The 14,095-nt window shown below is 55.2% G+C and overlaps 3 protein-coding genes across 3 annotated transcripts; 1 reads left to right on the top strand and 2 right to left on the bottom strand.

Annotated features, from left to right (window-relative positions):
- Nucleotides 1–233: 233 nt before the first annotated feature.
- On the bottom strand, nucleotides 234–7,358 carry LOC108024683 (nuclear pore complex protein Nup205). The gene is made up of 11 exons (XM_017094760.3): nucleotides 7,244–7,358; nucleotides 7,019–7,164; nucleotides 6,623–6,946; nucleotides 6,450–6,551; nucleotides 5,735–6,297; nucleotides 5,127–5,645; nucleotides 3,514–5,065; nucleotides 2,108–3,450; nucleotides 990–2,051; nucleotides 773–930; nucleotides 234–704 (listed from the first exon to the last, which is right to left on the bottom strand). The coding sequence occupies exons 1-11, from the start codon at nucleotides 7,248–7,250 to the stop codon at nucleotides 292–294; spliced, it is 6,189 nt and encodes a 2,062-aa protein (XP_016950249.1). The 5' UTR covers nucleotides 7,251–7,358; the 3' UTR covers nucleotides 234–291.
- A 370-nt stretch (nucleotides 7,359–7,728) lies between these two features.
- LOC108024470 (ice-structuring glycoprotein-like) lies at nucleotides 7,729–9,015 on the bottom strand. The gene is made up of 2 exons (XM_017094389.3): nucleotides 8,874–9,015; nucleotides 7,729–8,820 (listed from the first exon to the last, which is right to left on the bottom strand). Exons 1-2 carry the CDS (start codon nucleotides 9,013–9,015, stop codon nucleotides 7,790–7,792), a joined length of 1,173 nt encoding a protein of 390 aa, XP_016949878.3. The 3' UTR covers nucleotides 7,729–7,789.
- An 822-nt stretch (nucleotides 9,016–9,837) lies between these two features.
- On the top strand, nucleotides 9,838–13,009 carry LOC108024794 (cap-specific mRNA (nucleoside-2'-O-)-methyltransferase 1). Its single transcript, XM_017094912.3, has 2 exons — nucleotides 9,838–10,615; nucleotides 10,807–13,009. Exons 1-2 carry the CDS (start codon nucleotides 9,967–9,969, stop codon nucleotides 12,528–12,530), a joined length of 2,373 nt encoding a protein of 790 aa, XP_016950401.1. The 5' UTR covers nucleotides 9,838–9,966; the 3' UTR covers nucleotides 12,531–13,009.
- Nucleotides 13,010–14,095: the final 1,086 nt, after the last annotated feature.

Genomic DNA, 14,095 nt, shown 5'->3' with positions numbered 1-14,095 from the left:
TGGAATACTTTCATCCCAATAACTTTAAAACTAAGATACTAGTAGAGAGACGCGTAGAAACGGACGGACAAACGGACAGACAGACACGGCTAGACCGACTTTTTGAAGGATTACCAATACGAGTCCCGAACTAGAAAGAGACAGAATTTCCTGGCGATGGCCTCACTGCATTGCAATCCATTGACCACAGCGGCACTCCCCTCTCCACCGAGGCGCAGAAAACATCCTTTCGCTTAGGAAAATCAACACTCTTCTTTATTTGAATCATTAAACTAGAGTCGTGCTCGGCGCCTACGAGACGAAGATGGAACTGTCGCCGTTGGCAGTGACCGGGGCGAACTGGACGAGCGCCTTGATGCGGCGCAGCAGCGAGGCGTTGAAGCCCCTGCACTTGACCGTGTAGTCCTCGCTGGCCGTGATGAGCTGCGTGCAGAAGGTCTCGTTGAAGGTGGAGATGAGCAGCTGCTTGAGCTGCACGATCTCGTCCTGCGAGGCATTCAGCACGGACACGTTGTTGCCGCTGTCCAGCAGGCTCTCGTTGATAGCGTTGCGGTTCTCGTTGGCGTAGACGACGGCGTTGCGCAGGTAGAAGTCCAGGTGGATCCACAGCAGATACAGGTTCTGCTCGGCGATGAAGACGGCCTGCATCAGTTCGCTGCGCTTCTCGTTGTGCCGCTGGCTCAGGTCCACATAGCTTTGCTTGCCTGCGGGGAGTCAGCAAATTCATTACTCTCTCCAGGGATTAGATAGGAGCGTAGATAGGAGCACTCACCGTTGGGACCGAAGCTGATGTTGGGCAGGGAGGCGCGTTGCTGGAGCAGATTGTCGGCAATGGACTTCTGCGAGAGGTAGTAGCCAATGGAGCCCTTCAGCTGGTTGAGGATGGTGTGCATGATGGCCGTCAGCTTCTTGCTGTCCATCTTGCCAGTGCTGCGAGGCAAGATGCCAAATGAATATAAAGAATATCTACCAGTCCGATCATTACTCACAGTGGCGTCACATCGTTGATCATGGTGGTCAGCAGGTACTTGGAGGTCATGCTGTCCTTGACATGGCTGGTGACCGCGTTGCGGCAGTAGAGCGACAGGTTGGCGGCAATGTCCAGGAAGTATTTGACGCGCAGCGTTTTCGAGCCCTCGGCCTGGTCGCCGTGCTCCTGGTCCTGCTGCAGCATGCGCCGAATGGTGAGCTCGCTGACGGAGAAGCGCCCGAAGACGACGATCATCAGCTGCTGCAGCCGGCCCAGGCGGTTGCGCAGCTCCAGGTCGTTCTCCACGTCCAGGCTGTCCTCCAGCGTGGCCACCTCGTGCGTGGTGGTGCGCGCAAACAGATTGGTGATGATGGCCAGCTGCTGCAGGTGGCCCAGGTCCATGAAGGGCGTGGCCGTGCGCAGCATCGCCTCCACCATGTCGATGTGGGCGAACAGAAAGTTGAGCACCTGCAGGGCCGCCGAATTGTTGTGCGATCCCAGCGAGTTGACAATGGCATCGCAGAGCGCCAGGGCTGGCAGCAGGATGGCGCGGAAGCGCTCGTCGACGGCCGGAAGGAAGGACTGCGGCTCGTTGCGCTTCAGCTCGCTGCCCTTGAGGTCGGGCTGTAGGTCGTACACGCGCATATTGGACAGCACGCCCAGCGCTCGCTCGGCCAGCAGCAGGCGGGCTCCCACGCTGGTGTTTGCCATCCGCGTGAGGAAGGCCATGCGCGACTCGTAGACGTAGAGCGGCCGCAGGTGATCGGGCACCGGCTGCAGGATGGCGCACAGCGACTCACTGGACTTGCCCAGGCTGTCCAGCAAGTGCTTCAGGTAGCCGCGCGTGCCCACAAAGTCGCACAGCGTGCTCACCGCATGCAGCTCGGAGATCATGTCCAGGCAGGCCAGCGCCAGCATGCGGCACACATCGTGCCCGGTTACCGCGTCGTGGCAGATGGTGTCGATCAGCTTCTCGCCAAAGGTTCCGATCACGTCCGCAGCCATGGCCTTCAGCCGCTGGCGGTCGTCGCGCCGCAGCTCGATGTTGTTCAACCCTAAGCTCTCCTGGCGCGAGGTGACCCTGCAATTGGTTGTGAAACTAGTGATAAGGTCAAAGGAAGCCTGGCAAGCACTTACGATTCCTGGTACTCCAGCTGCTCGTCGGAGCGCAGTCGCTTGGCTATACGAAGGCAGTTGAGCAGGGCGCTGTACAAGTTGATGCGCAGCTTCTGCGACTTCCCCTCGCTGATCATAATCCACTCGACGAGGCTCTTGAGGATGAAGCGCAGATTGCTGCTGTTGGCGCCGGCCTCCCTTGCTGCCTCGCTCCTCTGGCCGAGACTCAGCTTAGCCGCCTGCGCATCGATGCCGTTGCCATTGGCCAGGGACTCGTCGTTGGCCTGGTCCTCGGTGCGCTGGTCCTCCACCTGGTAGCAGCAGTAGCGCAGATTGGCCAGCAGCAGCAGCACCGTTTCGCTGACCTGGATGGAGATCTCGATGATCGGCTGGATGGGCTGTACCTTGATCAGGATCTTCTCGATGATGTCGATGATGTGCTGGCGCCGCAGCGTCACCGGCAGCACGGCCTCGGGCATGCTGCTGAAGAGCACCTGCACCAGCTGGCCCCACGCCTCCATGAAGGCCAGTGTGGCGCAGCGCTGGGTGCGCACCCGGTTGAGGCTGACGGCGTGCTTCAGCAGCAGCGTAATCTCTGAGGAGATGGCCTTCCGCTGCCCGCTGACTATGGTGCTCTGCACCATGCGCAGCTCGTCGTGCAGGATGCCGTGCAGCTTGCGCACGTTGATCAAGCTTGCCGAGGAATGGCTTCCCGCATCGGCGGAGGACTCGCAGTCCCGCAGGAGTTGAGCCGTCAGCTGCGTGTCGAAGAACTCCAGTTGCGGGTGGGTCAAGGTGTCGACCTCCAGCACAAGGCAGTCGAGCAATCGGTTGGCATGCAGTCCCTGCGACGTCTCCTGCAGCAGTGCCGGCTTCAGGGCGGTGGATCCAGCTCCCGCGGCTCCGCCAGGTCCTGAACCCGATCCAGAACCAGAGCCATTTATCGATCCTCCGCCCGGCAGCAGGTCCATGGCGAAGAAGGGCGCCGACGGCGTCATCAGGCTGTGACCAATTTCCATGGGCAAGCCATGCGCCGAGCGCTGTGCCTCCGTGCCATTACCCATCAGCAGGATGTCGCACAGCAGGTTGTAGCGCGTGGTCTGGCCATGCGTGGCCGCCAGCTTGACATCGATGGACACGCAGTTGAGCAGGTGGCTCATGGCGTGCAGCACATGATCCTGGCGGTGCTGGCGGAAGGGCAGGGAGTTGAGGTGCCGCAGCAGGAAGTCGTTGCAGGTCAGGCGGAAGTAGCGCAGGATGGTCTCCGTGGTGCGGCGGTTGGCGCAGAGGCCGTGGAACAGGTGGTAGATGCGCTCTACGATGTTGGCCGAGTGCTCGCAGTACTCCTCGCTGTGGCGTTGTTGCTGTAAAATGAAAAGGGAAAAGGATTAATGAAGGAAATCTATGGCCAAATGAATTGAACCCACCTCCAGGTACTTTTCCAACAGCAGCACCAGGGAGTTCACGCAGGAGCAGTGCATCTCGATGCCCAGGTGCTGCTTCTCGTTGGCCATGAAGTCGCGCAGCACGTCCACGCCGAGCAGGAAGTACACAAAGTTGGGCAGCTGCTGGCTGAGATTCATCTCGAATAGCTGCACTATGGCCTCCTTCAGCTGCAGCTCGATGCGCGCCGGCTTGCGCTCCAGTGCGGCCTCCTCCAATTGCAGCTCGATTCGCGAATCCGCCGTGGGATCCTCCCGATCCCTAGTCCGCTCCCGGTCCCTGTCGCCATCGTCGCCGAAGCCCAGGAACGGCACATGATCGTTAAGGGCCAGTTGGTCGAGCAGCTCGTCACTCGGCCTGGCCACGCTCACATCCATCTCCAGGCACTCGACGAATCCCTGCCGGATCTCGAGCTTCTCGTTGCTGCCCTGGGCGTACATGCTGAGGATCTGGGCGGAGACGTTCGGCAGCTGGGTGACCGAGCTCAGGATCTTGACGGCGGCCAGCGAGTGGCGCGGCAGCCAGCTGTTGTAGGTCACGAACTTGACGATGTTCAGCACGTGGTCGGGCTTGCGGCTGCGCGGATTCAGGTCCAGGAGCATGCGATTCAGGCCGGACAGCATGATGGGGCAGTTGGCCGCCGAGTGGGTCTCGAAGAAAGCGTTCTGCTTGGCCAGCGCGGCCTCGAGCAGCAGCAAGGCGTACAGGGAGCACTCCTCGAGCAGCTCCTTGCCGTGGAAGCGGTTGTAGTCGTCCAGCCGCTCACGCGCCTCCTCCACGATGCGCAGCAGCAGTTGCAGCATATCGGACTTGACCTGCAGCTGCATCATGACATGGTAGCCGGGATAGGGATGCTCGTCGCGCCCCTCCTGGAAGTCGGAGGCCCGCGGCCGGTAGGTGGCCAGCAGATAGTACAGCAGTTTCAGGCACTGGGCGCCCACCTGCCACTTCTCCGCGGGATCCTTGTACGCCCGATTGTAGAACTTGAGCAGCACAGACTCAAGCACAAAGTTGAGGTAGGCATCGTAGCCGGGTTTGCGCGGTCCCACGCCCAGACTCTTGGGCATGTGCCCGGTCATCAGGGTGTAGAGCAGCTGCAGAATGCCGCGGGTCAGCTTGTACTGCTCCAGGCGACTCTCGTTCTGGTCGATTTCCTCCGTGAGGCTGCACTGGCCGTAGTTGCTGGACACCGGGACCGTGGGTATTATCTGCGAGTCCTCCAGGTGGAACCAGATGGCGCGCGCCGTCTCCTTGGACTTCGCCAGGGCGGCCAGCGTGAAGAGGATCTCCGCCTTGAGCAGCAGCGGCGTGGAGCAGGCCACCAGGCCCAGCAGCACCTGGGGCGGCTGCCAGTTGGCCTGCTCGCAGATCATGATGCGCGAGATCTCGTCGTGCTCGGCCACGGCCTGAATAATGCCCATGACGGCCACCAGGTGCTCCGCCTCCCTCTGGGTGATTATCCTGGGGGCGGAGCGACTGCGGTAGATGGTCTCGCCGCCGGTGGTGATGCTGGTGTTGAAGTCGTTGCGCATTAAACTAGGTAAATCAAACAGAATCGTTAGGGGAATATGGACAACCCTATAGTAACAGCACTCACTTGTAGTAGTTGGCCAGCGTGGTGAAGAAGTGATCCCAGCTGACGGCATAGGTGCCCGTGGTCACCTGGGGCAGCTTGAGCATGTTGAAGGCGCAGCGCGCGGCGAACTCGGTGCGCGTGAGGCCGGATATCATCTTGAGGTAGGCCTTGAACAGGGTCTGCGGCAGCAGCTCGCTGGCCAGGCTGATGAACTTGAACAGGGACACTGAGCGCGAGGTGTTCTTGAAGGCTGTGGGCAGTATGACTCCGAAGGTGGAGCCCGTGGGATCGCTCGGGCCCCAGTACTCGTTGCAGAGCTTGATGCTCACCCGCGGATCGCCGTACAGCTTGGCCACGCACAGCATCAGCAGCTCGAAGTTGGAGTCCAGGTTGGGCGGCGGCTCGAGGCCTTCGTTCAGGAAGCTGATCACCGTGCGCGCCGACTCGTCCGCCCGGCCGCGCAGCTCCGACACCTTGGCGTGCATGAAGTCGATGAAGTCCGTGATGAGCAGGTGCACGCGGCGGTAGATGAACTCGGTGCTGCGGGAAGGGAAGAGGAAGTGGTTAGTGAACAAATTCTTAATCTTAAAGAGATTCCCGGGGCTGAGACTTAGGGTGGCCCTACTCACCTGTAGACAAGATCCTTCTCGAGCAGCAGGCGGTAGAAGAAACCAAAGACCTGGGCTCCTAGAGCCTCGTCGATGAGGTTCTCATCGCGATTGATGGCCGACAGGGCGGCGGCCTGCAGTTGACCTGGGGCATGTCGCAAGCTGGCCAGTGTGAGTCCAAAGCTGTACGTGATGATGGCATCCAGGCGCGGGGTTTGCCAGCTGCTCTGCGCGTACAGAGCCTCCAGGAAGCCCTTGGCGAACTCCGGATCGCTGAGGATCGGCAGGCGGGCGGTGTGCGGATTGATGTACTCACTGACCAGCAGCACGGAGGTGTCGTACGCGTACAGCAGAGCCATCAGCATGATCAGGGTCACGTCGTCGATGTTGCCGTCCGGTTCGTTGGTCTTCCGGGTGGCCAGTTGCTGCAGCAGCCGGATGGCTATGGGTCGCGGCAGGCCGCGCTGGGCTGACCAGTGGAACAGGGCCATGGCCACTGCCCGCTGGATGTCCTCGTACAGGCCGAGCACCTGGTTCTGGTGCTTCTTGGAGCCGAAGGCGCGGTTTTTGGTCAGCAGTATGGACTAGAAGAGATGGCAAAGATTGGAGGAGCTTTAGATGTGGGATTATATGAAAATGGGGAACAAGATTTCATTTCTGATGAAATTCAGAGGTGGGACCAGCCAATGCCTTATGAAAAGTATAAAGGGATCTTATATAGAAGGCACAAACTCACCTCCTTGTCCACATCCATCTCTTCGAGCAGCTCTAGCAGGCGTCCCAGTATGTTGGAGTCCTCCACTAAACTCTGAGCATAGTTGGTAACCAGGCAGGTGACCTGTTTTGGGAGCGAGATGGAACCCGGGTTAGTTGATCCGCAAACGTGTACATCTCAAACTAAAAACCCACCTCCCTGGGCAGCTCAGTGCTCCAGGAGACGCCGCTGACTGTCTGGAACATGTCGCGCAGGGCGCAGCTGATGGCCTTCCGGCCGTCGTAGTAGAGGAGCACCGCCACCAGGCCCCTGGGCAGACCTGGATGGTGCACCTGCTGTCGCTGGGCGGTGCAGAGCAGCTCCACGGCGAACACCTCGTCCAGGTCGAACATGTCTGAGAGGATGAGGGCCTCGTCGACCAGGTCCTGTGAGAGCTTTATCTTCCGCGACTGCCCCGGCAGCGGGATGCCCTCGTTTAGGGCATTCCTCAGGTGGCCGCGGCTCTTCTCGCTCTTGGCCTGCCAGGAATAAGGGTTCCAAGGGTTGGTTAGTTAGTCCGAGCTTAAGGGAACTCATGGCACTCTACCCACCGGATTGCGCAGGAAGTTGGTGAAGCTGTGCTTGTACTTCTTGAGGCACAGCTCCAGGTCCGTGGTGACGCCACTGGGATTGGACACCGTCGCCTGGAAAACGCCGTACATATGCTTGTACGGCGTCCACATGTCCTCGGTTACACCTGGGGGCGGCGGAAGGCGGTTGTATTGGGTTCTATTAAAGGTTGCCCACGGTTTGAGGGGCTCGGGGGCCCTACTCACCATCCATTTCACTTAGTTTCGCAGATCTCGAACAGAATGGCAATAAAACGCGGCAAGTTTGCTTCGGTTGCGACAAGGCGCCGGCTGCCAGGGATGGGTGCTGCACACACTGTGGTTGTTCTGCCCTGCGGCAGCCCTGGCAGTTAGCGGGGACATGCACCTGGCACAGCGGATTTGGACGCTATCGATCATTTCGCTGTTATCGATTCGGGATCGGTAGAGATTTCTAGTTTTTGAAATTGAAAATATTTGAAATTTGCTAATTAATATACTTTTTACTTTTCTAATTTTTTGGCTAATAAATGTGACTAAAATAAGGTTATGTTGAGACAGAACGAGACAAAACTGAAATTGCGTTATCAAATAAAGCTACTTTACACAAGAATTCTAAGAATAAGATAGCAAAGCATTAAATATGCTGTTTGCTGTGGTTTTAGAAACTCAAATATGACTTCTACCTTTTTTTCCTAAAATGAATAAATATATCAATAAATGAAGATCTTTATTGAATTGAGAACATATCATATTTTAGGAACGCACAGGAAATTAGAGCATTCCCGCCTTGAAATTGGAACGTACATCTTTTTTAGTTTTCTCTGTGACCTTATTCTGGATAATTTTGATACGTGGCTTTTTGCAGACCGAGGGAGCGCCTTCAGCGCAAGTTGCACGCTTGGAAGGAGCGGCTGCAGTAAAAGGCTTCGAGGGAGCGTCTGCAGTGCAAGTGGCACGCCTGGAACGAGTGGCAGCAGCGGAAGTGGAAGGCCCAGAAGGAGCGTCTGCGGTGCAAGTGGCACGCCTGGAACGAGTGGCAGCAGCGGAAGTGGAAGGCCCAGAAGGAGCGTCTGCGGTGCAAGTGGCACGCCTGGAACGAGTGGCAGCAGCGGAAGTGGAAGGCCCAGAAGGAGCGTCTGCGGTGCAAGTGGCACGCCTGGAACGAGTGGCAGCAGCGGAAGTGGAAGGCCCAGAAGGAGCGTCTGCGGTGCAAGTGGCACGCCTGGAACGAGTGGCAGCAGCGGAAGTGGAAATCCTGGAAGGCCCAGAAGGTGCGTCTGCGGTGCAAGTGGCACGCCTGGAAGGAGTGGCAGCAGCGGAAAGCTTGGAAGGAGCGGCTGCAGTGCAAGTGGAACGCCTGGAGGGAGTGGCAGCAGCGGAAGTGGAAGTCCTGGTAGAAATGGCAGCAGGAGTAGGAGTGCCAGCAGCGGAAGTGGAAGGCGTGCAAGCATCGGAAGCAGGGCGAGAGACTGCCGTGGCCTCCGTCTTATCCGGCTTTGTCATGCTCCGCTTCGGCTTCGGCGGCTGAGCGCTCTTGTCCTTCAGAATGCCCTTCTCGCCCACCTGACAGTTGCGCCAGGTGGGCAGCATGCTTGCCTCGTCCGAGCGCGGCAGGGGCAGACCAGCATCCTCGCTGGTGTGCTTGGCCAGCAGCTTCATCGAGCGCTTGCTCGGCTCCTCGCTCTTCCTCAGCTTGCGGGTCTTCTCCAGCTTCGCCATCTCCAGGTCCTCGACACTCACGTTGGTACGGTTCGCTAGCTTGGCAAAGCGTTGGGCCTCCTCCAGTTTTTCGCGTGCCAAGGCTGAAGCGAGTCACTCACTAAATATTTGCCCCTTCTTTCGGGTTTCAACTCACTGTAAGCCAGGTTCAGGATAACACCACGCGTCTCCGGTTCCGCCTCCAACCGAAGGTTCCTGAGCAGGCCATCCACGAACTCCAGATCAGGACCGATATCCAAATCGCTCTCGCTAAGCTTGTTATCCGTCTTCTTCGCCATCGTTATTGGGAATGATTTTCAAGTGCCTTGAAAGGTCTCGACAGTTTGCCTAGGCCAACTTTGATTGGCTGAAATAATTTTACGGTGGCAGGTTAGTTAGTGGAAACCCTGGATTCGTAGTATCTATGGCGTATGGTATTTCTCAGGATTTTTTAGTGCGCAAAAATGGGACTCATATTAGAGTAAAAATTAGGATACCCACCAATTTAATGAAATTTTTTTTACGAACGAAAAACACGATACACCCCCTTACAGAAAATGCGAAAAATCGAACCACAATTTTCAGTTAAAAAAAAAACGATTTTTTGGATGCCAAAAAGAAAGTAGACGTCAGATCGAGGAGTGAACTCGTTATTTATTTCCAATCTATTGGAAAATAGATAAAAAATTTTTAGCTTTGAGTGCCAATCGGTTGGAAATTAAACGAGTTACGACTTCAACGAGGTATTACACAACTCGATATGACGGTTAGTTTTTTTATAGCATCCAAAAAACAGATTTTTTAGGGCGGGAAATCGGTGTTCAGATTTTTGTGAAAATGTGAGATTTAGATTTTAGTCAAAAATTCGATTTCACTTTCTCGTTTTTTACCCGTGCTCAAGGAAGTACCGAATATTTGAAGCGGAATATGGGATTAAAGTTTTCAATACTCCAAATCGTAATAAATCGGAAACGGATAACGGTCGATTACCCAACATCAATCTGCAGGTGTGTGGCCCCGCTATGCCCTGCCCCAAACGGTCCTATTAAAGTTAGCCCTGTCACACACCACACATTTTGGGAGACCTTAGGAACTTATCGCTATCGATGCCCCTAAAGCACCGAAAGCATCGATAACAGCGAGCTGGCATCGATAATTCTCCACCTCTATAAACAAATTGCTGCAGAATTTCGAGGATCCCCAAATCCCCGAGCCCGGTTTATAATCCAGATCCCAGCGAGCAGAGCACGATGGACGAGCCCTCGGACGATGAGAACTCGGAGCCCACGCCCAAGAAGATCAAGCGGGAGTGGGTGAAGAGCTACTCGAACAAGGCCATGGAGATGATGAAGAAGATGGGTTACGAGAACGACAAGGGTCTGGGCAAGAGCAACCAGGGTCGTCTGGAGCCCGTCATCGCCGTGCAGCAGGACGGCCGCCGCGGCTTCGGCCTCAAGCTGGACACCGTGCAGTTCTCGGCCGGCCAGTGGGATCCCGCCTGCGAGGAGCTCGAGATACCCGAGCCGGTGCTGTGGCTGCACAATCCCGGCGGCGGGGCCGACGCCTACAGCCTCGATCAGCTGATGGGGCACGTGGTCACCGGGCCGAAGAAACTGACCCTGGACGAGGAGACACGCTACTGCGATCCGGCCACCCTGCATCACATCCTCAATGCCAAAACCGTATTCGATGATCTCAACGACAGCGAGAAGCGGCGGGCGAGATCCCGCTGCAATCCGTTCGAGACCATCCGCAGCTCCATCTTCCTCAATCGCGCCGCCGTCAAAATGGCCAACATCGATTCCATGTGCGACTTCATGTTCACCAATCCCCGCGATCTCGATGGCCAGTCGCTGGTGGCGCCCGACGAGCTACTCTACTTCACGGACATGTGTGCAGGTGGGAACACTATCTAGGGGAATCCCCGGCTTCCGGGCTTTCACTTTTGCATGTCTTATCAGTGTTACCAGTCGAGAAGTAAACAAATGTTTTGCTATTATCTCGAATGTGCCCTAATCTCTCAAACCTTTTCTAACCAAACCAATTAAACTATCAAAATTCACTCACCTAGACTTCTTCTTTTCCAACAGGCCCTGGTGGTTTCTCCGAATACGTGCTGTACCGCAAATCCTGGGAGGCCAAGGGATTCGGCTTCACGCTGCGCGGCGCCAACGACTTCAAGCTGGAGAAGTTCTTTGCCGCCTCGCCGGAGTCCTTCGATACGTTCTACGGCGTGAAGGAAGACGGCAACATCTTCGACGAGGGCAATCAGGATTCGTTGAACGAGTACATCCGTCTGCATACGCCGCAGGGCGTGCACTTTGCCATGGCCGACGGCGGCTTCTCGGTGGAGGGCCAGGAGAACATCCAGGAGATCCTGTCCAAGCAGCTGTACCTCTGCCAGTTCCTCACCGCCCTGAAGATCCTGCGCCCCAACGGCAGCTTCGTCTGCAAGGTGTTCGATCTGTTCACACCGTTCAGCGTGGGCCTGGTCTATCTGATGTACAAGTGCTTCCACCAGATAGCCATCATCAAGCCGAACAGCAGCCGGCCAGCGAATTCGGAGCGCTACTTGATCTGCAAGTACAAACGATCGGATACGGAGACGGCGGCCATCATAGCCTACCTGAATGCGGTGAACCTCATGCTTGTGGAGGAGTCGCAGCTGGAGGACAGCCAAAACGATGTGCTGGAGATCTTCGATGCCAACGAGCTGGCCGAGGACGAGGACTTCCTGCGCTACATCATCGATTCGAACAATGCCATTGGCCGGAAGCAGATCGTGGGCCTGCGCAAGATAGCCGCCTTCGCCCAGAATCCGGAGCTGAAGGAGACCAAGCAGTCGGAGGTGCGGCAGGAGTGCCTCAAGCGCTGGGGACTGCCGGACAAACTGCGGCAGGCGCCGGAGATCAAGCCGACGGACAGGCTGCTGGAGGAGCTCCTGGGCGACTGGGCCACGGATCGCAGCTGGCTGAATTTGTCGGCCGCCGAGATGAACGGCGTGCCCAGTCTGAACATGGCCGTGAAGAACGTGGCGGACTGGTACTTTGTGCCCGTGGGCCGCGAGGAGACAAACATCAATGCCTGCACGCTGTTCCTGTGCAAGTCGCGGGGCAATCTGCTGCGCTACACGGAGCACAAGAAGTGGGAGCTGGTGGAGACGGCCTTCGAGGTGCAGCCGCGCTCCATCTTCTTCGGCCAGATTGTGTACGAGTTCTACGGCGAGGGCAGGACGATCCAGCGCGTGGCCGCCCTCCACATCATCGACGGCATCTGCCTGGGCGGCATTGACATTCGGCGTAGGCCGTTCCGCGAACGCGTCAGCATGTGCGACAAGTTCGCCCGGAGTCTGAACAAGCCGCATCGCAAGGAGCGAACGTTCGGCGCGCTGCGCAGCAAACCCTTCTTCCGGCTGCGGGATATGGGCAGCTTCTTTGCGGACATGCGGCACTATGTGCTCAAGGATAACTCGCAGCGTTTCGGCTATGCGCTGGACGACAACAAGTTCTTTGTGCCCGGCGGCATACTGATGTTCTGCGAGCTGACCACCAACTATGTGTCCGCGCACTCGCGATCGCGCGGCCAGCTGTACTACTTCAATGTTACGAACAAGGAGTCGTACTACAAGGAGCAGATACCCAGCAAGAAGGCCGCCGAGATCTTCGCCTCGTTCCGCTACAGCTACTCGCGCCGCCTGCTCTGGAAGTGGACGGACCTGCGCCAGGTGGAGGAGCTGGCCACCGAGGACAATCCAAAGATCCTTTTCCGCAGCGACTTCGTCAAGTTCATCGCGGACAAGCTGGGCCACAGCTAGGCCGGCCCCATCTAGCCCTAAGTCTAATTATACATACGCATACGCATACGTGTTTTTTAAAACCTACCCCGCATGCTTAGGATTTATCTGGAGGTTTTACAACGGATCCCTGCATTTTACTTATTCGACTTAAGTATTCGACGATAGTTTGTCCGCAGGGACTAAATCAAATTGTTTTTTTTTTTCTATTCTTCCTTCCTGACCATCCCCACTAACTATATTCATAACATGCCCTCTGTCTGGCGAAGTGTGCAACTGTTTTACTTCTAAAGATCTTACCAAAGCTCCAACGTCTTTCATTCGGACGGGGTTGTTTGGAGGTAGCTAAAAGAGTTTATTTACTAGCTAATAGGTGAACCCGAAATGCACTTTCAGAGCTCCGAACGTGGTCAATTGCATGTAAATTGCCAAAGGTATAATTCTGTAATGATTTCAATTTAAATTTAATAAAATTCCACCAAGGAACTACTTTTAGCCAAGCTTTAAAGTTTTAGTAATGGGCTTTTAATATTTTTAAGTTTTGTTTCTATGTAAAAAATGGTTATAGATTTAGATTTGGTTTTTTCTCTAGCATTTGGTTGAGCAATTTGTGAAAATCTTTAATGGCCCTTCATTGCCCACTGGCTCCCGCTCCAGGAGCGTTGTCAGCGGCAGAAAGTTGCATTCGCCGGCGCTTGCAGCTTAATTAATCACCCGATAAAAGGCCGGAGAGCGGACTTCTGGGGACCTGGCTGTGCGGATTCCGGACTGTTTGCAGTGGCACAAAAAGCAAATTGTTGCCACACAACTCAGTTACACATCGGCGAAAAGGAGGCTAGGTGCTCGGGGGCGGCCAGGGGTCAGGGGCCAGGCTTTGGGGCATGCCACTGACATGCGCCAGTAATTAACGTCCCATTTTGGGTTAGATTACCCATGAATAATTGCGAGTGGCGATGGTCGCGTCTGTCGCACAGCGAGAAAAACCAATATTCAATTGATTTCTGACAGTATAATCTTTAGGTTTGGGTTTTCGTTTCAGTTCAAGAAGCTTAATTTCCTTTACATTGTATGTTATATAATGTATCTTTTGTTTTATAGTATGGGGTATTTAATAGATCATAAATTAATGAATTAATAATACAAAAAATATTAATTAACAAGGGCTAGGGATATTGGTTATCTTGAGAAGGGTTAGAAATGGGTTTTGCTATACCAACAAATTTTTTATTTGATTTTCAATTTATATTATGAAATTTTAGCTTTTAATCAGTAAAAGAACATTAATTTTCATATTATTGAATTGAATATAATATATTTTATATTAATACATATAATAGTTATTTGAATGTCTTTCAAATCTTTGACTATTTCCATTTCCTCTCTTGAAATATTGATATTCATACTAATAATCTTAGCACTGAAACCCCATTTTCCCTACAAAACCAAATATCAGTGCAATTTTCTGGCCATGGCAGCTGATACTTACCAGGACTTAGGTGCAACTGTTCTGGTTGGAGGAGCGTCATCCGATCGCCTTGGACAGGGTGGCTGGGTCTTGAAGCTGGGACTTGGCCGTGGGACTGGGT

Source organism: Drosophila biarmipes, chromosome X, assembly GCF_025231255.1.
Source record: "Drosophila biarmipes strain raj3 chromosome X, RU_DBia_V1.1, whole genome shotgun sequence".
NCBI classification, from domain to species: domain Eukaryota; kingdom Metazoa; phylum Arthropoda; class Insecta; order Diptera; family Drosophilidae; genus Drosophila; species Drosophila biarmipes.
This window is presented reverse-complemented; position numbering and strand designations above follow the sequence as displayed.